At 33.7% G+C, this 24,126-nt stretch overlaps 1 protein-coding gene across 6 annotated transcripts in view; it reads right to left on the reverse strand.

The window, feature by feature from the left end:
* Nucleotides 1-24,126, reverse strand: part of SLC38A9 (solute carrier family 38 member 9) — an 82,019-nt gene that overhangs the window by 53,451 nt on the left and 4,442 nt on the right. For 5 of the 6 annotated variants that reach the window (XR_004134447.2, XM_064480684.1, XM_010977761.3 and 2 more), the window contains exon 2: nt 9,235-9,378. Coding sequence is in view for 4 of the 6 variants with exons in the window: in XM_064480684.1 (XP_064336754.1) it covers nt 9,235-9,347 (113 nt within the window). In the remaining 2 variants the exon portion in view is untranslated. Of the gene's footprint in view, nt 1-9,234; nt 9,379-24,126 lie in introns of those variants that run through there. The other variant, XM_064480677.1, reaches the window with a different exon arrangement.

Consider the following 24,126-nt stretch of genomic DNA (forward strand, 5'->3'; position numbering starts at 1 on the left):
GAAACCTGGTACTTTCCCCTTATTTACCATTCTTAGACTCAGTCACTATCCCTAGCATTTACAGCAGTTAAAATCCTTGGATGACCTTGCCAAAGAACTCTAGGTATGCTGCAGGGGCATGAGGTTCAGGGAAAGACAAGATTGTTTTGTTAGCCAAAAGGCCATTTTGATTAGAACAATATTAGAAGCAACTCCGAGGTAGAATGAAATTAAGGTCAGTGGGCCTTATTTTTTTAACTTTTCCAGAAGCAAGACAAGAGGTATCTCTAGGGGCCACAGCAGCAGGATTTACCAGTTCCTGTGGTTGCTGACACCTGAATCACCAGTCCCTGCAGACCAGAAGCTGGTTACAGCCAGATGGGACAAATCTAATCCATGGTCTGTTTTGATAAATAAAATTTCATTGGAACACAGCCAGGCTCATGCAATTATGTATTGTCTATGGCTGCTTTCATGTCACAATGGCAAAACAGAGTCTATATGCCCACAAAGCCTAAAATACTTACTATCTGGCCCTTCACAGAAAAAAGTTTGCTAATTCCTGCCCTAGACCACTGAATGTTCTTACACAGAGCAATGCCTGAACAGAAACCTCCAAAGCACCTAGCCATCAGTACCACAAATGACCTCATTCTACTCCTGGCTGGGTTTAGCCAGACCTTACAGCATAATTACTCATAGGGATATGATCCCCTGGGTTCTTGGTAATGCTGGATCAGGATGGGATAAATCAGTAATTTCTTTCCTAATGAAAAATGAGTACTGAGTTAAAAAGAAAAAAATATGTATATATAAATCAAATATTTATAACCCCTCATCATAGTGCTTTTTTCTTTTTAACCTGAGTATCTATCTCCCTCCCCAAAGTGTCTGGCACCAACAGGAGCTTAGTGAATGTTTACTGACAAAAGGAAGAAACAGAAGAAGGAAAGAAAGGGAGGGAGGGAGTAGAGAGGAAGGGACAGAAGCAGAGAAGAGAAACGGGCAGGGAGATAACTAGGGAATAACTTGGATAAGTAACAACAGCATGTAACAGAAATTTAAATTGAAAAAGCAGCACATTAAATCGTATATAGCATGTAATCTCACATTAAAAAATCATAGAAAAGGATAGGAGAAAATATACCAAAATGTTTTAACAACACTTGCCTTTATGTGATAGGATTATATTTCTTTATGCTTCTTTTTTTTCCAGAACCTTCTTTATACATCAAAAACAAAACAAAATAAAACCTTCCTTAAGTAGAGAAAAAAGATAATTTGTGTCTTTAATTTGTATTTCTAGAAGCACAGGTGATTTAAACAATGTTTGTAAGAAAATGGGTTTTTCATATACTATTTTTATCCTAAATTGCAGGAATGCTATATTTTCTGAATAGCTTTTTTCTTTTTATAAAAGTAGTACATCATTTATATTGAGGATAATATAGAAGTTATAGAAGAAAGTAAAAAATCACCCATTAGAACCAATCAGTTGACATTTTAATACATTTCCAAATGAGTGCAGACCCACATACATGCACGTAGGTACAGATGAAACTAGTTTTACTGAATTTTGAACTTTATGTAAAGTGGAATCACACAATATGTATTTTTCCATCCAGCTTCTTTTGTCAACATTATCTTTCTGAGATTCATCCATATTTTTGGTTGCAGCTGTAGACTGTTCACTTTCATAGCTGTATAATATTCCATTACATGAAAACACAATTTATTTAAACATTCCTATTGGTGGGTATCTGGGTTGTTTCCAGTCTGGCACTGTTATGAGTAAGTTGTAATCTATAGTTTTGTATATATCTCTTGTTGAAATGCACACACGCTCTATTGATTACAAACAGTGTATACTCAACGTTAGTAGACAATTACAAACTCTTTTCCAAAGCAGTTGTGCTAATTTACACCTACTCTAGTACTGCATGATCATTCCCATTGTCCTACATCCTTGCCAACATTTGTTTTCCTCATTGGCTGATTTTTTACCTTAGCTTACTGGGTTTTTTGTTTGTTTTTCAGTTTTAGTTCTTAGTTCCAGAATTTCCATCTGGGTCTTTCTTTATTCAACAAACATTTTTCATAAATTTGGTTCTTTTTTATATTTCTAGCCAGTGCCAAAATTCTCAGCCTTATTTCAAGTTCCTTGAACATATTAAACATAGTCTTTAAATCTGTTTCTGATAACTCCATTATCTGGATCACCTGTCAGTCTCTATTGTGTATCAGGTCTCAATTTCCAGTCATGGTGTCTTGTCTTCTCTTATGCCTAGCTATTTTTGATTAAGAACTTGGAATTGTACTTACTGGAATTCTAGTATATGGAAAACAGTACAAATAAGTTCAAGCCTAAAGTAACATTATTTTCTTTAGAAAGGGTTTACATTTGCTTTTGAGAGCCAATCTGAGACACTTAGCAATCCTAGATCACCTTAATCCAGTTTTAGGAATTGGATGAGTTAAAGTTGAGCTACAGTCTCTGCAAGAAGGCCATTCTATTTCCAGTTCACTCATATTTCTAGGCTTATAGGTCTCAGGGCTTCCAACAGAAAGTTACCATGGGGCCTACCTACTCTCAGTGAACCCTGGATTTCAATGTTTCTCCCTCTAGCTGTCAAAAGCTCTATCAATTTATTGGCCTCTCAGCTAGTAAAATGGAACTGGCAGATATTCTTGAGGAAATGCTGGACTCCCCTTTCTTGGTTTCTTCCTTCTCCTTGATCCAGATCTCATTATTCTTCATTATCTTATTAGTGCTCCAAGGTCTTTACATAGATTAAAAAAATTTTTTTTGTCAGCTTTTCTAGTTATTCTCAGCAAGTTGGTTGATCCAAATTCTTCAGTCTGCCCTTGTCATAAGCAGAAATCCCCATGGCCTCTTTTCTTTTTTTTAAATAATAGTTATTAAGATATTAATTCACATACCATAAAATTTACTCTTTGAAGTGTAACATTCAATAGTTTTTAATTAATAGTTTGGAATTGTGCCTCCATCATCATAATCAATTAGAACATTTTCATCACTCCTCAGAGCAATCCCAGATTCTACTCTTCCCTCTCGTCAGCTCTTGGCAACTGTTAATCTGCTTTCTCTCTATGACTTTACCTAATTTAGACAGTTCATATAAACTGAATCATACAATATGTGTCCTTTTTCCTGTGGCTTTTTACACAGCATGTTTCACGGTTCATACACATTGTAGCATATATTGATACTTTAACCCTTTTTTATGGTCAAATAATATTCAATTGTATGAATATATCACATTTGGTTTATCCGTACATCAACTGATGGAAATTTGGATTGTTTCCACTTTTGGCTATTACTAATGTTATGACCATTTGTTTATAAGTATTTGTGTAGACATGTTTTCAATTCTCTTGGGTATATATGTAGGAGTGGAACTGTTAGGTCATGATGGTAACTCTATATTTAACAATTCTAGTTGTCAAACTGGTTTTTAAAAGTGGTTATACCAGTTGCAAAAGGAGCCATGGGTTATGAAATGAATAGTATGGGAAATATAGTCAATAACATAGTATCTTTGCATGGTGACAGACCATAACCAAACTTATCATGATGATCATTTTCAAATGCATAGAAATATCAAATTACTATGTTGTGTAACAGGAACTAACACAGGGCTATAGGTAAGTTATACTTCAAAAACAAACAAATTCACAGAAAGACAGATTGGATTTGCAGTTACAAGAGGCTGGCAGGACAGTGGCAGGGGAATGGATGAAGGCAGTCAAAAGATACAAACTTCCAGTTGTAAGATAAATAAGTTCTTGGGATGTAATGTACAACATGATAATACAATTAACACTGCTGTATATTATATCTGAAAGTTGTTAAGAGAGTAAATCCTAGGAGTTCTCATCACAAGAAAATTTTTTTTTCTATTTTAAAAATTTTTATCTATAAGAGATAATGGATGTTCAATAAACTTATTGTGATAAACATTTCATGATTTATTAAGTCAAATCATTATGGTGTACACCTTAAACTTACACAATGCTGGATGTCAATTATTCTCAGTAAGACTGGAAGGAAAAAGAAGTGGCCATACCATGCTTCAATCTCACTAGCAATGTTTAAAGACCATGCCCTCTTTTTAAGGAATTAACATCCAAATTTAGTAAATTAAAATAGATCAATTTTACCTCAATAAAGTTGAAATAAATAAAGTAGAAAATATGTATCTATATAAAAATAAAAATAATTCTAACTATAATGAAGGAGAAACAAAATAAAATAACAAAATAAATTAATGTAAATTTTAATATGCAAGTGCTTGGGCACAACTACACTTAAAGATATGAAGACCAGTGCCTGTATCAATTTATAATAAACAAGCCAGAATTTAAGAGAAGATTAGAAACTCTTCTACAGATGAAATATAAGAAAATAAAAAATCAGAGGTATTGGAAGACATAAAAACTAGTGTTGGAATAAATAATAACAAATCAGATATAAATTTGATGAAAGAGAGAAATAATCTTAACTGAAGTAGTGATAACATGCCAAGACAAAGTTCAATTACAAACTAATTGAAATAGAAAAAATGAGGAAGTATGATGCTGCAAACAAGTCGGGCCTTTTTTTTTTTTTAATAAATATAGCACCAAAGTAATTTCCTATGTTACTTTACAAGAAAGCATATTTCCTAACTTGAAATGTTGAGGCATTCATTTTTCTAATATTTAAAAGATCTTGGAAACCGTATCTTGTGAGAAAGGAATAGAGAATAGATTGCAAGAATAAATCTTAAAACAAGAAGCCATAGAAAAATTATGTAGTAGACTTTTGGAGTCAATTTCAGACTAAGACTAAAAAATAACAGGCAAGCCAAAGACACATAATTTCAATATATCAATATGTTATTGTTACAACATCAATTCCTTATTTTCAGGCTACAGTCATCCACTGGGCTTTTAACAAGATCCCTGAATTTCATGTGCCTTCATAATTTAAAAATATTTGGGTTTAAGTCTGTTTTTCAAAAGGAGTTTCAATTCCCTTGTTGTACACTTGCAATTAGTTTCATTGTTTTTGCAGTAATTATACTATTGCATCTGTGAAAAGAAAATCAAAATGGAGTTGGTATTACTAAGAGAACTCTCCAAAGTGGTGCTGGGAAGCCATTAAAGAAATATGGCCTATGCATGTCTCAGCCTGGATGGACTCTGACCTTTGACATGGTAGGCAAGTCATCCAGAACATCTGCCAGAAACTCAAGATCCTTACTGGACCCTTACTCTAAAATAACTAGTGACAGTCTATCTACTTATAGGACTCCTATCCTAAATCAACTTGTGATTCCTTAAGGACAAATCACAATTCTTTCCAGGCAACTTTTAACAACAATGGCTTTCTGTCTTTATAAGCCCCTGATTCTTTCTCTTCCTCAGAACACTCTTTCGGGGTTATCTGAACTTGTGTCTCCCGAATTGCAATTTTTAAGACCCCCAAATAAACTCTTTTCTTATTTGCATCCTTCTGCATTATTTTTTTGGTTGACACACTAAAACTTTTTTTGACTATATACTTAGAGACATTAAAATACTAAGTAGAACTGAGTAGACAGAAAAAGATGTTAGCCCAATTCTTTACAGCCTTTCCTCCCAACAAAATACACCTGATTGGCCCTAATGAGCACCAGTCAAACCCCATTAGGCTCCTTCCTTATTTAGGCTTCTACAAATAATCTTAATGAGGGAGAAAGAAAGGGAAGAAAACAAAGCACAGCTAGTTTATAGGCAATGAAAGAAACAGCAAAACCAAATAGAACAGACAGATCTAAGGAAAGAAAATGGAAACAACTTAGGCAAGCAGATATTGGTACAAGAGGATAGTTAAGCAAAGAAAGATATTTGGAAAGGGAGGTAGAAGTAAAAGAACCTATGAATTTGAGAGAATAAAAAGATTCTGATGAGATTAGAAATAAGATCTCATTCTAACAAAGTCCATATTTAGATTTAAAGCATCTCTAACTCTATGGCCAGGATTGTCCTCTTTAAGCACTTAGCAAAAAGAGTCCCCCTGGGGAAAAATAATGGTGGGGAGATGAGAAGTGAATGAAGTGGACTAAAAAGGGAGAGAAAAATGGTGAGAGAAGAGAGTAGGAAGAAAAGGAAGGAAGAGAGGGAAGGGTACAGAAGTAGTCATACTATCAGCAGCTTGCCCATCAGCTCCAGGGCACTGATAAATGGTCAAGGCCCTGGTCCCATCTATTTAACATGGATGGCGAGCTCCTCAAAATGTAATTTATGCAGCTCTGGAAACCAACACTCCTGGGAAAACTACTTTTCTATCTTTTGTTGTCTATCTGTATATGAAACTATGAAACTACCAAGCCTCAATAAACTTCCAATCACTGTTACTGGTCCAGGACACATTAATAAATAAATTCTTCACTTTGTTAGCCCTCTCTCTCCTAGGACTACAAGTACCAAAAAGAGTCACTTTGGGCTGCTGTTCAGTGATAATATTATTGACAGATGAAAGTGAGAGAGGTCAGTTACAGATGTGCAGACAAGTAGACATTCTAAAAAGCCAGGGTCCATAAGCATGCTTAGTACATTTGAAGGGCACCAGGAAAGCTGCCTGTTTTAAATGTGTTTACCTCTACCCCACTGGCTAACCAGAGCTCTTGAAATGTTATCAATTAGAAAAATCTAACCTTTAGGTTAGGCTTTTATATTTCTAGAATTCTCCATATTAAAATGCAAATAGCCAAGGAAAAGTAATAGACTAGGTCTTTGATACCTCAGATTGTTTGCCATTATAACACTAAACAGACAACAGAGCCCTACAAGAATAGGAGAGATAAGCACTGGTGAATAAGGGGAAGAAGAGAAAGTATGGTTTACAAAGCACTATCTACAGGGAACTTTTGAGTGAATTCCCTTAGGAAGAGCACAGAGAGAGGGGCATAAAAGACGTAGGTCCTGGGAAAATGGAAGAGGAAACAGAGTTTGAGAAAACTGAAAATGGGAATTTCAAAACCAAATAAACCACTTCATAATTTGGTTTCAGGCTGGCTGGAATGGTCAACTCCCAAAGGGCATAATCCCAGAGCAGCAGCAGAGCATGATGCAATCATGAATACCAGGTCTAATCTTTGGTTACCAGAAAGTCTGGAAACAGCAGAAAAACAATCTCTAAGACCAGTAATTGCCAGTGGAATATATCAAATACAGTACAGCAGATTTTTAAACCTTTCTGTCCCTCCACCCACATTCTTCACTCCACCCCAAACCAGGTGGAAAACAAATGTGGGAGGGGAGGGGAGGTACGCAGAGAGAAAAGTAGATTTGTGTAGTCTGCAAAAGTTCCCCAAATGATCCAAATGATTATGACATGCATCCTTACTCTACAGTGACAAGTTCCTTCCTTTGCCTAAGTCTAATTAGACTCCAGTCCCATGAAAATGATAAGCAGATCCAACACACTATCTTTTCAGTCCAGAGTAGTTCTTAAAATTCTTGTATCTGAACTGATACATGATTTTGATTGCCACCTAGTGGAAGAGACAGAATTAACCACAAGCTAAACAGGATAAGCAATCTAAAAGTATTAAATATTGTTTTCTATACTCTGACAGCTGAAGATAGTTTCTGAAAGTGTGGTTATTTGTAAGAAGATTTTAGGTAGCAAAAGGATGAACGCTATTTTCACTACTTAGTATTTATTGCAATATATATGAGAAAAAAGTGTAAATAATACTTCAAATCCATTATTTCACAAAAATGTGAAGTAAAGGTTAAACTAACCCTAATTTTTAAAAGTTAATAAATTTTAAAAACATATATTAAATTACAATAATATACAGGTGGTAATGGGATATTACCAAAGTTACAGGGTGACTCTAAAATGGCTGAGGTTTGGGAAATAGTTGTCTAAGCTGGCTCTTCTAATCAAAGACACCTTTCCCTCAATGTGTCTGAGTTTTATTTGTGTATATAAAGTGAAATAACCCACATTTTAGTAGAAATAACAATGTTTTAAGGTAATCCTATTGTTTTCTCATCAAATACTTGCTAAAATTTATTTCGCAAACAAATTAGCATTCAATACTGCTAAATCCCTGTAAATATTTGCCTTGCTTAAACATGCTTACCTAGATAGTAATCCCATGATTGTAAATAGTTGATTCCCTCTTATTTTGACAAGTTTCATTACAGAAAATACATTTCCATTTAATCTACACAGTTAAACAAATTTTCAGAGAACTGTTTGAGCTCCTGCCAATTGATTGCAATGGAATGCACTTTACTGACCTATGTTCTATTGTCACAGTGGTCAATTATTTATCATAGAATTTAGAGGGTTCAGGAAAACCCTGAGCATTTAATCAGCATTCATTAGTTCTTGTATTCACTGATGTTGGAATAAACAAGTGAAAATTACAAGATTCATTTCATTATCTTCTCTGATGCCCACTTTAAATGACAGTGATAAATTTCTCATGTGATAAATTTCACATCGCCACCTCTAGCTGAAAAATAGACTAAAAAATTAAGTATCTGGAAAATGGAAACAGGATTATCAAGACTAGCTTAAAGCAACACTCCTTCATCTCCTGAACCAGAAACTACTTCGAACTCTTAACAAAATTAGGATGTTGCTGGCAACAAATAGGTGGGGTTGTTGACTATATGAGTATTTACCTAACAGTATCTGCCACACCTCTCAATTCAAGCACTCAGTTTCCTTCTGAGGAGGCAATCACTCTTACAGTTTATTTATTCCCTCAGAGTCATTTATACATATTTATATTTTATATATAACTTGTTGATTTTTTTTAATCAAAATGGTGGTACACTATACACACTGCTCTGCACTTCAGTTTTTTCAGTTAACAAAATAAGCTGAGACTTGCTCCATTTTGATTAAGCATTGTATATTATTTTTTACCGTGTTACTTTTACTGTTCTATCCCCAGCACTTTCCATATTACCTTGCACAAAGCAGATGATCAATATATATTTGTTAAATGGATTATATGAACGCATCTTACTTCACAAAACTTGCCCCAACCACCCGTGACAGAGATGTTTAGTCAAAGAAGTCAACAATAAACGAAGAAATATTCATATTTATTCCCTCCCACATACAAATATACAGATCCCATAAGAAACTGGATATTTTATAATCAAATCTATGTATGTTTAGTTATAATTAGTTCTATCTTAAAAACCTTAATTATGAAGTATTTTATTTTAAACACTTACCTTTTGGATCTTAGATCTGATGAATCAAACTGGATATTCATAGGTCCAGGGTTTATTTCATGATTTACCTCAGGGATGAGAAGATGCCTAGAATCACCATCCATATTTGCCATTTTTCTCAGACTCTAAGCACTGAAGTCAGTCCTATAATAAATCAGAAAAGAGAAATAATTTAAAGATTACTTTAAAAATTATTTTTCTATTAATAGGTAATACATTTGCATGCATAAGAAATTGAAAAAATATAAGAATTTGCTGAAGATATCTTAATGAGATATATGCCTAAAATATCTTTTTCCCATTTTTTAAACTTGAAGTACATAGTTGATTTACAATGTTATATTAGTTTCTGGTATATAGCATAGTGATTCAGTTATACAAATATATACATATTCTTTTTCACAGGTTACTACAAGCCATTGAATATAGTTGGCTGTTCTATACAGTAGGACTTTGTTGTTTATCTTTTCTGTACATAGTACATAACATAGTAATTTGTATCTGCCAATCCCAAACTCCCAATTTATCCCTCCCTCCCACCTTTCCCCTCTGGTAACCATAAGTTTGTTTTCTATGTGAGTCTCTTTCTGTTTTGTAAATAAGTTCATTTATATTACTTTTTTAGATTCCACATATAAGTGATATCATATGATATTTGTCTTTCCCTGACTGACTTCCCTCAGTATAATAATCTCTCAGTCTATCCATGTTGCTGCAAAATGACATCATTTTGTTCCTTTTTTATGGCTGAGTAGTATTCCACTGTACATATATACACCATAACTTCTTTAACCATTCATCTGTCAATGGACATATAGGTTGCTTCCATGTCTTGGCTATCGTAAATGGTGTTATGAACACTGGGGTGATGCATCTTCTTAAATTAGAGTTTCTCAGATATATGCCCAGGAGTAGGATTGCTGGGACAAATGGTAAGTCTATTTTTTGGTTTTTTAAGGACCCTCCATACTATTCTTCATTATGGCTACATCAATTTGCATTACCACCAACAGTGTAGGAGAGTTCCTTTTTCTAAATACCCTCTCCAACATTCATTATTTGTAGGCTTTTTGATGATGGGAGACATTCCGACTGCTGGGAAATGATACTTCATTATAGTTTTGATTTTATGCCTAAAATATTTATATTATGACAAACTTGCTAAGTTGAAATGGAGTTACTACTTATTTTTCAGCTGAATAAAAAAGAAATAGAGCAGTTCATTTCCAATAATATAAACAGATTAGGCTATTTGGATCCACTTATCTGCAGAAAACAATTAAAAATACTGGATAAAATATAAAAAATATCTTTTTGAAAAGTATCTTTAAAAAATATATTTTTATGAAAAATACCTTTTTGAAAACAGTAAGGAAAATCAGGCCATTTGTAGGTGAAGTTGAGGAGCCTACAAAGTAAATAGCTCAAGGAAGTTGCTTCTGCTCTAAGGGTATTTGCTGTGCTAGGAGCAACTGGGCTGAGATTTTCAAGGCCTTGTGAAGTATTAGGGAAATAGAAGACAACCCAGGACTCACCCAAAATAAGGAATGATTGTAGGAAGAAATCATCCCCTCTCCCTGCTTCCCATAACACAGCTGGGAGTACAAAGAGCTTTACCATAAGATTAGGAGTTCACAGGTAAAAGTGCCTCATCCCTCACAAGGGAACGACAAACAAGTTTTCTTGACACTGACCACAGCCTCTGTATGTGTGTGTGTATGTAGGAGGAAATATTATATACCACAAACTGCACCTCATGTGGATGCAAGGTGGTCAAAGAACACTTAAAGTTGTAAATGTAATTTCAGGTTAACTTGCTTGGTAGAGCTTCCAGGAAAGTGACAGAAGCAAATATAAATCTTATCTATGAGGACACAGAAAAGTTTCATCCTAAGCCTCAAAAAAAGACTTGCTAACAATCTTTCAAGAATAAGGAACAGTACACAAAAATAACCTAGCATATAAGAAATAAAGTACTATCAGAACTAAAAGAAACAGTAGAAATAGATCCCCAAAGGCTTCAACTATAGGCATTATCAGAATGAAATCACAAAACAATAATGCTTCCTATGTTTAAATAAAGGAAAAGGTGGACATTTTTAAAAAATAACTTAGCACGTTTGAAAAGGACCAGAGGGAATGTTTACACCAAAATAAATAAAACAAAATACAATAACCAAAATGGAAAACTCAATGGATGTGTTTAAAGTTGAAGAGAGGACGTTAGCAACATGGTGGAGTGAAAAGCTACCTTTATCTCTCCCCTTCAATCTACAACCTGTAAAACATCCTCAACACAACAAAGGTGCCCCTGCCCAGTACATTAGGATGCTGGAGAATTCCACACATCTGTACATCTAAAAGTGGGTGGACTGGAATACATAAAGGAGGGGGCAGTGAAGGAGGGGGAACCAAGGCAACAGCAAAGCTGGTGCCTGTAATCCTAGCCCTCTGGCTGCAGCAGCTGAGACCACAGTGCCAGAGAACCTAGTAGCAACAGGGGAGGTAGGGCACATGACTTCTACTGCAGCAGTCTCTGTGGCCACAGAGGCAGAACCGGAGAAACTTACAATACAGCAGAAGAACCAGCAAAATACCAGCTCCTCCCAGATCTCTGCTCCCTCCCCTTGAAGAACAAGGGACACTGGATGCAAAGGAAGAGCCCATCTCAGTAAACCAGGTGGTGATGCCAGTGACAGTGGCAGAAACAAGGCACCAACAACCAAGGCACCTGGAGGCACAAGAAGCAATAATGAGGGCCCAGGACAACTTCTCTAACAGAGGCGATGGAGGGTGGAAAGTTTAGACTCTCAAATATAAGCAGTGGCAGCTCAGATAAGAGAAACTAAAAGCTTGTGCTATAGTGCCACCTAGTGGAAAACAAAAGGCCTCAAAATTTTAATCTGTTGAACATGTTAGAATCAAACAAAAAGATGGTTGTCACTTCAAATGGGCCTGCAGAGGAATAACTCATCAAGCACCATGAAAAGCCACAGTAACACTGCACTACAAAAAGAAAATGACAAGTCTCCAGAAACCAAACTTAAAGTCTAGGAATATTGTTAACCAATTGATAGAGAATTCAAAATAGCTCACATGAAGAAACTTGACAAGCTGCAAGAAAAACTCAGAAAGGCAGTTTCAAGGAGCTAAGGAATAAAATTAACGAACAGAAGGAATATTTTAACAAAGAGAATGAAACCCTACAAAAAGAACAAAACAAATTCTAGAGTTGAAGAACTCAAAAAATGAGATGAATAATAAATTAGAAAGCACCAGAAATAGAGCAGATCAAACGGAAGAATTAGCAAGCTCAAAGCTGGAAATCTCAAAATAATACAAGTAGAAGAGGAAAGAGACAAAAGATATTTTAAAAATGAGGAAATCCTACAAGAGCTATCTGATTCTTTCAGGAAGGGCAACATTAGGGTAATGGGTATCCTAGGAGAGAGAAAGAAGGGAACAGAAAGTTTATTTAAAGAAATAATAGCTGCAAAATTCCCAAGCTTGGTCCATAAAGCTGAGAACATCTAATTACCTCAATGCAAAAATAACTTCTCCAAGACACATTACATTAAAATGCCATGGTAACCACAAAATATAAATCAAGAGCAGACACATGACACATAAAACATGATGAAACTGAGAAGAACATCATAGAATACCACCAAAACAGAATGGCAGACAGAAACACAAGGAAAAAAGAAACAATAGAGATATAGAACAACCAGAAAACAAAAGATAAATGGCAGTACTAAGTCCTCATCTATCAATAATAACCTAAATATAAACTGACTGAATTCACCAATCAAAAGACTCAATGTGGCTGGATGGGACAATTTGTCAAGAAGACATTACAGTTATTAATACATATGTACCTAACATAGGAGCATCAAAATATGTAAAGCAATGATTAACTGACCTAAAGGGAGAAATTGAGAGCAACACAATGACAATAAGGACTTTAACACTACACTTACAACAGGGGATAGATCATTCAGACAGAAAGTCAAGAGGGAAACAATGGCCTCAAATGAAACATTAGACCAGATGGATTTGATAGATTTGTAAAGAACATTCCATCCAAATGCTGCAGAATAGACATTCTTCTCAAGTGCACATGGAACTTTCTCAATGATAGAACTTACGGTGGGACACAAAATAAGTCTCAATAAATCTAAGATTGAAATTATGTCAATCATGTTTTCCAGTCATCATGATATGAAACTAGAAATCAACTATATAAAGAAAGATGAAAAAATACAAATTTGTGGAGACTGAACAACATGCTACTGAACAACTACTGGGTCAAAGAGGAAATCAAAGGAGAAATCAAAAATCTGAAGACAAATGAAAATGAAAATATATTATACCAAAATCTTTGGGATGCAGCAAATGTGGTACTAAGAGGGAAGTTTATAGCAATATAGAGCTACCTCAAGAAATAAGAAAAATCCAACTAAACAATCTAACTTTACACCTAAAGGAACTAGAAAAAAAGGAACAAACAAAACCCAAAGTCAGTAGAAGGAAATAATAAAGATCAGAGCAGAAATAAGTGAAATAGACTAAAAAAAAAAGCAATAGAAAAGATTAGTGAAGCTAAGAGCTGGTTCTTTGAAAACATGAAATAGACAAACTTTTAGTTAGACTTGGTGAGAAAAAAAGGTTCTGAAAAATAAAATTACAAATGAAAGAGGAGAAATAACAACACACACCATAAAAATAAAAACAATTATAAGAGAATATTATGAAAAGCCATACACCAACAAATTGGTCAACCTAGAAGGGATCAATTCTTAGAAGAAGCACACAATATTCCAAGACTGAATCATGAAGAAATAGAAAATTTGGAAAAACCAGTCACTAGTACAGAGATTGAAACAGTGTCAAAAAGCTTCCAAAAAAAAGAAAAAAAGTCCAGGACCAGATGGCTTTACAGGTGAATTCTATCAAACATTCAAAGATTTAATACCTATCCTTCTCAAATTCTTTCAAAATACTGAAGACAAGGAAATGCTTCCTAACTCATTTTACAGGGCCAATATCACTCTGATACCAAAACTAGACGAAGACAACATAAAAAAAAAAAAAAAAATTACAAGCCAGAATCTCTGATGACCATGGATGCAAAAGTCCTCAACAAAATATTAGCAAACCAAACACAATAATACATGAAAAGGAACATACACCATGATCAGGTGGGATTTATTCCAAGGATGCAAGGATGGTTTAATACTGGCAAATCAATCAATGTGATATACCACATTAACAAAATGAAGGATAAAATCCATATGGTCATCTCAACAAATGCAGAAAAAGCATTTGATAGATTCAATACCCATTTATGATAAAAACCCTCAATAAAGTGGGTACAGAAGGAATGTACCTCAATATAATAAAGGCTACATATGACAAACCCAGCAGCTAACATCATACTCAGTGGTGAAAAACTGAAAGCTATCCTGTAAAATCAAGAGCAAGACAAGGATGCCCACTCTCACCATTCTTATTCAACATAGTATTGGAAGTTCTATCCAGAGCAATTAGCAAGAAAAAGAAATAAAAAGAATCCGAACTGGAAAGGAAGAAGTAAAACTGTAATGGTTTGCAGATGATGTGATTTTATATAGAGAAAATCCTAAAGACACCACCAAAAACTATTAGAACTCATCAATGCATTCAGTAAAGTCACAAGATAAAAAATTAATACACAGAAATCTGCTGTCTTTCCATACACTAACTACCGGAAAGAGAAATTAAGCAAACAATTCCATTTATAATTGCTACAGAAAGAATAAAATATCTAGCAATAAATTTAACCAAGGAGTTGAAAGACCTGAACACTGAAAACTATAAGACATCACTTAAAAAATTAAAGAAGACACAAATAAATGGAAAGATATCCTGTGATCATAGATTGGAAGAATTAACATTATTAAAATGTTCATAATACCTAAAGCAATCTGCAAATTCAATGCAATCCCTATCAAAATCCCAAGGACACTTCTCACAAAAATATAATAAAACAATAACAACAAAAATCTAAAATTCATATGGAAGCACAAAGGACTCCAACAGCCAAAGAAATCCTAAGAAAAAAGAACAAAGGTGGAGGTATCACACTCTCTGATTTCAAACTATATTACAAAGTCATAGTAATCAAAAACAGCATGGTGTTGGTAGAAAAATGCATAGATCAATGGAACAGAATTGAAAGCCCAGAAATAAACCCACATTTATATATACGGACAATATGCGACAAAGGAGCAAAGAACATACAGTGAAGAAAGACAGTTTCTTCAATAAATGGTGTTGGAAAACTGGACAACCACTAGAAACAAACAAACAAATTAATAAATAAAACAAACTAGGTTACTATTTCACACCATACACAAAAATCAAGTCAAAATGGATTAGACTGAATGTAAGACCTGAAAGCATAAAACTCCTAGAAGAAAACATAGGCAGTACACTTTTTGACAACAGGCTTAGCAGATATGTCCCTGCAGGTAAGGGAAACAAATGGGACTACATCAAACTAAAAAGCTTCTGTACAACAAAGAAAACCATCAACAAGTTGAAAAGACAACATACCAAATGAAAGAAGATATCTGCATATCATATGTCTGATAAGGGGTTAATATGCAAAATATATAAAGAACTCTTATAACTCAACAACAACAACAAAACAACACAATTAAAAGTGGGCTGAGGAGCTGAACATTGTAAAAAGAATACATATAGGTGGCCAAAAGACACATAAAAAGATGTTCAAAATCACTAATTATTAGGGAAATTCAAGTCAAACCCAAAATGAGATATCACTGTATGTCCATTAGAATGGTTATTATCAAAAAGGCAAGAAATAATAAGCATTGGTGAGGCTGTGGATATAAGTAAACCCTCATACACTGTTGGTGGTAATATAAATTGGTGCAGCCACTATGGAAAACAGTAAGAGTCCTCAAAAAGTTAAGAATGGAAGTACCATATGATCCAGCTATCCCACTACTTGGCATTTATCCAAAGAAAACAAAAACACAAATTAAAAAAGATATAAGCACCCCAATGTTCATAGCAGCATTATTTACAAAAGCCAAGATACAGAAACAACCTAACTGCACATCAATAGATGAATGGTTAAAGAAGATGTGGAATATACATACAATGGAACACTACTCAGCCATAAAAAAGATGAAATATTGCCATCTGTGACAATCTGCAGATTCAAGAAGTTTAATGAATTCAAGCAGAATTAATAAACAATATATCACAGAATTGGGGAAAAGAAGAACTAAAATTCCAAAGCAAAGGGGAAAAAAAGTCAACTGAAGTTCTGTGGATTAGAAATCTAAAGTTTTTGTATCGTCCAGATCAACATTATACTTTGCAACATTGCAAATCAACTTAATTTTCAACTTAATTTCTACTTAATTGTCAATAAAAAATGAAAAAAAAACCCTGTACACCAGAAACTAACAAATTATAAATCAACTATGTCAATAAAATTTTTTTTAAAACATTAAACTTTGATATGATGTATATTATAATTTTATAGGTAACTACCTTAACAGTTAACAGAAAACAGTGTATAACTTAAAATCTAGGAGATGAAGAAAAGAAAATGTTAAAAAATAATTTACCCAAAACAAGGCAAGTAAGGAGAAAAAAAAAGGTAGGACAAATAGAAAGCATAAAATAGATAAGATCCTCCCACTCTTTCTTAAACTCATGCTAATCAGGCTATCTTCCTAATCACTACACAAATACTGCTCTTATTAGACCACCAAAGACCTCCACATTGGTAAACTCAGTTACTCGATCTTTAACTTACCTGCCCTTTCAGAAATATTTGTGACCACACTCCTTCTTAATAAACTAAATTCATTAGGGCTCCAGGTTTTCTCAGTATCTCTCTGGTCCATCCTCCTTCTCTGTTGCATTTATTTACTGTTTGCTCCTTGTTTCCAGATGTCTTAAACTTGTAGCATCTCAAGGGTCAGTCTTGGTACTCTTCTCTACACCCAATGGCTAGGTAACGATCTCGTGGTTTTAATATCATTATTTGTGATATACAATACAGTAGCCACTAGTGAATACTTAAATTAAATTTTAAAAAATTCAGTACCCGAGTCACTCAAGCCACATGTGACTATTGGCCACTGTATCGTAAAGTATAGATGTAAAACATTTCCATCATTGTAGAAAATTCTACTGATCTAGATAATAACAAATTCCACATTGTATTTCTAGCCAAAACTCCTCTCTTGAATTTCAGACTTGCATATCCAACTGCCTACTTGATGCCTTTTAAAAAATTGATATACAACTGACATATAACATATTAGTTTTAGATGTACAACATGATTTGATATATGTATATATCGTACTTAACGTCTTTACTTGGATTTAATAGACAGCTCAAACCTGTCTAAACTTTTGATTTTTTCTAAAAAAAACTATGCCATGCATTGTTTTCCTTATTTCAACTAACAGTATTGCCATCTTTCTTGTTGCTCTGGCTGAAATCTTTGGAATCACCCACGACTTCTTTTTCTCAGTCTATGTTCAACCTATTAGGAAATCTTGCTGGCTTTCCTTCAGATATCCTTCAGATACATCTAGAATCTGACCACTATCATTTCTTACCAAGATTTCTACAAGAGTTTGCTAGTGGAGCTCTCTGCTTGTACCCTTACCGTCTACTCTCTACACAAGCAGGTAGAGTTATAGAGGGGTATAGTTAGGAATTTGGTCTCACCAATTGGTTGTTGTAACTGAGGGAAGTGCTATTATAATGCACTCAGTGAGTAGAGACTAGGGATGCTGCTAAACATTCTACAATGCACGAGACAGCTTCCTACAACAAAGAATTATCCAGACCAAAATGTCAATAGTTCTGAGGTTTAGAAATCTGCTCTAGGTATAGGAAGCTGTGTTAGGGAAGGATAGGACGGGACCCAATGTAGTAATGGCAGTGTTCTATTTCTTCAACTTGATTGTGGTTATATGGCCATTTGCTTTATAATTATTCAATATACACATGTTGTATGCACTTTTCTGCATAGATGTTATATTTCACAATTTTTTTAAAAGGGAACTCCATAAAATGAAGTAAATAGATTTTAACACTTAAAGCCAAGTGCTTTATCTTTTATCCTTAACTGTAAGTTACATATTATTGTCCTCATTTTATAGTTAAGGATACAAAGCACAAAGATGTTAAGTAACTGATTACAAAGTTAGTAAAATGCAAAACTGAAATTCAAAACTAAGCAGTTAAAGTCCAGAGCCTGTATTCTTTGCCGCTATGCTGTGCTGTCTTTCCTATTCTTTGCCCTATCTTCCTCTCTTTTATCTTTCACCTTTTCTTCTGCTTCTTGTTACAGTCCAGACTACTTTATAAGTATTGTATTATTGCTGTATTTGTTTAATGGAGTCTTATGTCCACTGTTCTTATTTTCTAAGCGCATCATTAATGGCAGAGTAGGAAGAAAATGAGGTTTCTGAAGAGAAATCCTGAATCTGCCACTTACTACCTGTGTAATTTAAGACTAACCATCTAACCTCCATAAGATTATTTTCCCGCTTGCAAAATGGAAACAATAACATCCTCTTCACTGGGGTGTTTGAGAATTAGACAATATGATGCATATTATACTTAGTACTTTGTAACGCAAAAAGGAATGTTCAAATGTACTACCATTCCTTTCAAAAACCAAATGAAAATACTTATATTTTTAACATATGCAGTCTCATGAGGTTTTTCCTATTTTTTTAAAGAAAAAATTTTTAGTAACAAAGAGCTAGGCAAATATTGTCAACATGCCACTGTCATGTGACAGAGATGTTGGTAACATGTTCTATTCCCCAAATACATGTGTTTCCTTTTCTGTTTCTTTCCTTTCCATTTCCCTCTTCTGCTCTTCTGTTTGACATTTAAGCCAAAGCTTTCATTAACTTAGTTCTACTGAAGATGAATAAATAATGTTAAAAAAAATAAAAGTATTACCTTATGATAGTAAGTTTAAAAAAAAAGCCAAACCAAAATACATTTGACCCCTGAATAACATGGGGGTGGGAGGTGTTAAGAGTGCCTTACTGTGTGCACGGTTGAAAATCAATGTCTAATTTTACAATTGGCCCTTGTATCTGCAGTTCATGGATTCAACCAGGCGCAGATGATGTAGTACCGTAATACATTCATTGAAAAAATCCACATATAAGTAGACCTGTGCATTCAAACCTATGTTGTTCAAAGTCAATTGTACTACCATTTTCAGTCAAGAAGGGCCTTATTAAGAGTATGAACATAAAAATAATTATCCATTTTAAGATGAGACAACTAAAATACTGAATAATAGTAAACTTCCAAGAATATATTTATTCTACAAGTTCTCAATGAGCTGAGATACTGAGAAAAATAGGAAAAAAAAATCTTAAAAACTCATGGTCTCTATCTTCAACAAACTTAAAAAATATAATTTATGAAGCCCAGAAGTCAGGTAACTTTTCCTAAATCACTTAAATAATAAAACCTAGTAGGATGCTAATAACCAATTCTGATTTTCAGTTTATCATTTCACTTTTAGCTCTAATCTACACCAACTGCTGGTTCTAGCTCCCAAATTAGCTCTGTAATAGATTAGTGCAAGATTTATTATTTTAAGGTAAAAAGTGTAGTTGATCTTTTGAAACATAGATTCATATAATGTATTGTATATATTCAAACATAGAACATCAGAAGTGGTCTTGAATATTAAGTGTACACCGTTCATTAAGATGAAGGAACTGAGATTGAGTAATTTCATCATTGTGGTTGATATGAAAAAACAGAAGCCTGAGCTTTCAGTTCCTTTCTTTATGTAATAAAATTGATTATTATTTCAGTTGACTTCTTTGGTCTTACATTCTAAAACTAAAGGCAGGATTTTTCAAGATTACTTTGACCCACTAATTTATAAAACTAGAATTGATAATCCTATTAAATGTCCTTAGTTTAAGACTGTCAATTTGACTAAATAACTTGAAAAAAGTATCCCTTTTATGTAATGAGTAAAAACATTCTATATAAAATATCAGTGAGAAACACATTTTAAATTAAAGTGGACATCTAAGATCAGTTAAAAGACAAGATGCCCACTCCTGCCACTTTTATTCAAAATAGTATTAAAAGTCCTACCTTCATCAATCAGACAAGAAAAAGAAACAAAAGGAACTGAAATTGAAAAGGAAGAAGTAAAACTGTCATTGTTTGCAGATGACATGACACTATACATAGAAAATCCTAAAAATACCACCAAAAACTATTAGAGCTCATCAATGAATTTGGTAAAGTTGCAGGATACAAAATTAATACACAGAAACCTGTCCCATTTCTAGACAATAACAACAAACTATCAGAAAAAGAAATTAAGGAAACAGTATCATTTACTAATGCAGCAAAAAAGAACAAAGTATCTAGGAATAAATCCACCTAAGGAGGTAAAAGACCCATACTTGGAAAACTGTAAGACACTGATGAAAGAAACTGAAGATGACACAAACAGATAGAAAGATATACTGTTCATTAATTGGAAGAATTAATATTATTAAAAATCACCATACTACCCAAAGTAATATACAGATTCAATGCAATCCCTAACAAAATACCAAAGGCATTTTTCACAGAACTAGAACAAATAATTTTAGAATTTGTATGAAAATACAAAAGACCTTGAAAAGCCAAAACAATCTTGAGAAAGAAGAACAGAGCTGGAGAAATCATGTTCCCTGACTTCAGACTATACTAGAAAGCTACTGTAATCAAAAACAGTATGGTACTGGCACAAAAACAGACACATAGATCAATGAAACAGAACAGAAAACCCAGAAATAAACCCACACACTTACGGTCAATTAATCTACAACAAAGGAGGTAAGAATATACAATGGAGAAAACATAGTCTTTTCAATAAGTGGTGCTGGAAAAACTGGACAGCTACATGTAGAGAATGAAATTAGAACACTGTCTCACACCATGTACAAAAACAAACTCAAAATGGATTAAAGATCTAAATGTAAGACCAGAAACTATAAAACTCCTTGAATAAAACATAGGCAGAACTCTCTTTGACATGTATTGTAGCAACATTTTTTTTGGATCTGTCTCCTAAAGCAAAGGAAATAAAAACAAAAATAAACAAATGGGACCTAATTAAACTTAAAAGCTTTTGTATAGCAAAGGAAACCATCGACAAAATGAAAAGACAATCTACTGAATGGGAAGAAATATTTGCTAATGATATGACCAATAAGGGATTAATGTCCAAAATATATAAACAGCTCATACAACTCAACAACAACAACAACAACAACAACAACAAACAAAACAAACAACCTGATTTAAAAATGAGCAGAAGACCTGAACAGACATTTTTCCAAAGAAGACATACGTATGGCCAAGAAGCACATGAAAACATGTTCAACACTGTTAATCAGGGAAATACAAATTAAAACCACAATGAGATATCACCTCACACTTGTCAGAATGGCTATCAACAAAAAGACCACAAATAATAATGTTGGCAACGATATGGAAAAAAGGGAACCTTTGAACACTGTTGGTGGGAATGTAAACTGGAGCAACCACTATGGAAACCAATACAGAGGTTTCTCAAAAATACTAAAAATAGACCTGTCATATCACCTAACAATTCCACTCCTTTGTATAGATCTGAAAAAAACAAAAAGATACAGGCAACCCAGCATTCACGTTAGCATTATTTGCAAGATATGGAAGCTTCCAAGAGTCCATCAATAGATGAGTGGATAAAGATATGGTATATATTTATAATGGAATGTTACTCAGCCTTAAAAAAGAATGAAATTTTGCCATCTGCAACAACATGGATCGACTTGGAGGGTATTAAGCTAAGCGAAGTAAGTCAGACAGAGAAAGGCAAATACTATAAGATACCATTTATAAGTGAAATCTAAAAACTGAAACCAACTAGTGAATACAACAAAAAAGAAACAGACTCACAGATATAGAGAACAAACTAATGGAGAGAACAAACTTCCCAGTGGAGAGGGAATTGGGGAGGGGCAAGATATGGGCAGGGGATTAAGGGATACAAACCATTATGTATGAAATAAATAAGCAACAAGTGTACAATACAGCAAATATAGCCAATAATTTATAACAACTATAAATGGAGTATAACTTTTAAAAATTGTGAATCACTATGTTGTATATCTGTAACTTATATAATATTGCATATCAACTATATCTCAATTTTTTTAAAAAGTAAAGAAAAATTAATAAGGTGAATACAGCATAGGAATTAAAAGCTTGGAAAAGAAATAAACATATTATAGAGAAGTTATTAGCTTTATAGAGTTTTTAAAACATTCTCTCAATTAAAAAAATAAAATACCTTAGAAATTGAAAATATGACTGTCAGAAAGCTAGTATTCTTTCATCAAGAAGAGTAACATACAGAATTTGGGGGAAATTTATTCAAGAAAATCTAAAGCACATAATATAAATCTATAAGTTAGTATGTGTAAGCATTTAAAACCATTCCAAGCTTTACATAGGAATGTGCTATTTTTTGTGTGTGTGAACTTAATAAAATTAATAAAATGTGCTTAATGAAACTTATATTGTGGAAGGAAAACATTATCAACAGAAATGCTACAGAAAAAATTTTTAATAGCTTTTTATTTTTTATTTATTTTTAATTTTTATTTTTCGGGAGGTGGTAATTAGGTTTATTTATTTATTTTTTTGTTCACTTTAACAAAAGTACTGGGGACTGAACCTAGGACCACATGCATGCTAAGCATACATTCTACCACTGAGCTATACCCTCTCCTCTAGAGAAAATTTTTAATATCAGTAAGTAGGCAGAACCTTATTGCTTCTAAATCTCCAAAAACTGATGAAAACACCTTCAGAATGTATCCTTTTTTTGAATTACACGCAATGGTTAATTTGGGATATGGCCTATTCTGGCTCTATTAAGTAGAATGTGGTGGTTGATAGCTCATGTGTAAGACTGCTTGGATTTGAAGCATGGATTTAATGTGTGACTTTGGGCAACTTAATTTTTATTTTATTCTTATTTTTATTGAACTGCAGTTGATTTACAATTCTGTGTTAGTTTCAGGCGTACAGCAGTGTTTTGGTTATACTTTGGGAAACTTAAGTTCCCTAAGATTCACGAGTTTTAGGGATAATAAAAGTACTAGTTTTACAGGGTTTAAGATTTAAATGAGATAATGCACATAAAAATGTACCTGGCCCACAGTGAGCGCTCAAAAAACACATAGCTAAAATTTTTACTATGAATTTGGCTCTTAGAAGTAACGAGCAAAAATATATCTTAGTTTAATTTAGTGGCCTGAATAAAATCAGCTGATATACCTACATGTCTTTAGCATAAAGTGAGTAAACTTGGTGAGGTAAAAAAGATAAAGAAGTTGAGCATCATAGAATTACTGAACTGTCACAAAAAGAAAAGACTGAAAGGGAAATAATTCATTTCTGAAGAAGAAAATGGGGTGTCACTTTGGAGAAAAACTCAGAGAAAAAGGTAAGTCAATAGAAAGGTAGTGGCTGATGCAACTAACATTTATTAAACACCTACTTCTGGCCTAATGTTTCACATGTTGTTTAATTTCAATTAATCCTTTAGAGTTTGGGAAATAGGTATTACCTTCAAATTATAAAAAAAAAAGAAATTGAAGCCCAGAAGTAACTTGTCCTAAACTACTTAGCTGATAAAGCCACAGTTGGGAATGAAACCAGGTCACTTTGATTCCAAATGCTGTTTCCACTATACTGTGATGTCTGCCTTAAAGAAGGAGGCAGGCTATTGGGAAGACAGAAGAAGCATCAGAAAA

This window comes from Camelus dromedarius, chromosome 3 (genome assembly GCF_036321535.1).
Source record: "Camelus dromedarius isolate mCamDro1 chromosome 3, mCamDro1.pat, whole genome shotgun sequence".
NCBI classification, from domain to species: Eukaryota; Metazoa; Chordata; class Mammalia; order Artiodactyla; family Camelidae; genus Camelus; species Camelus dromedarius.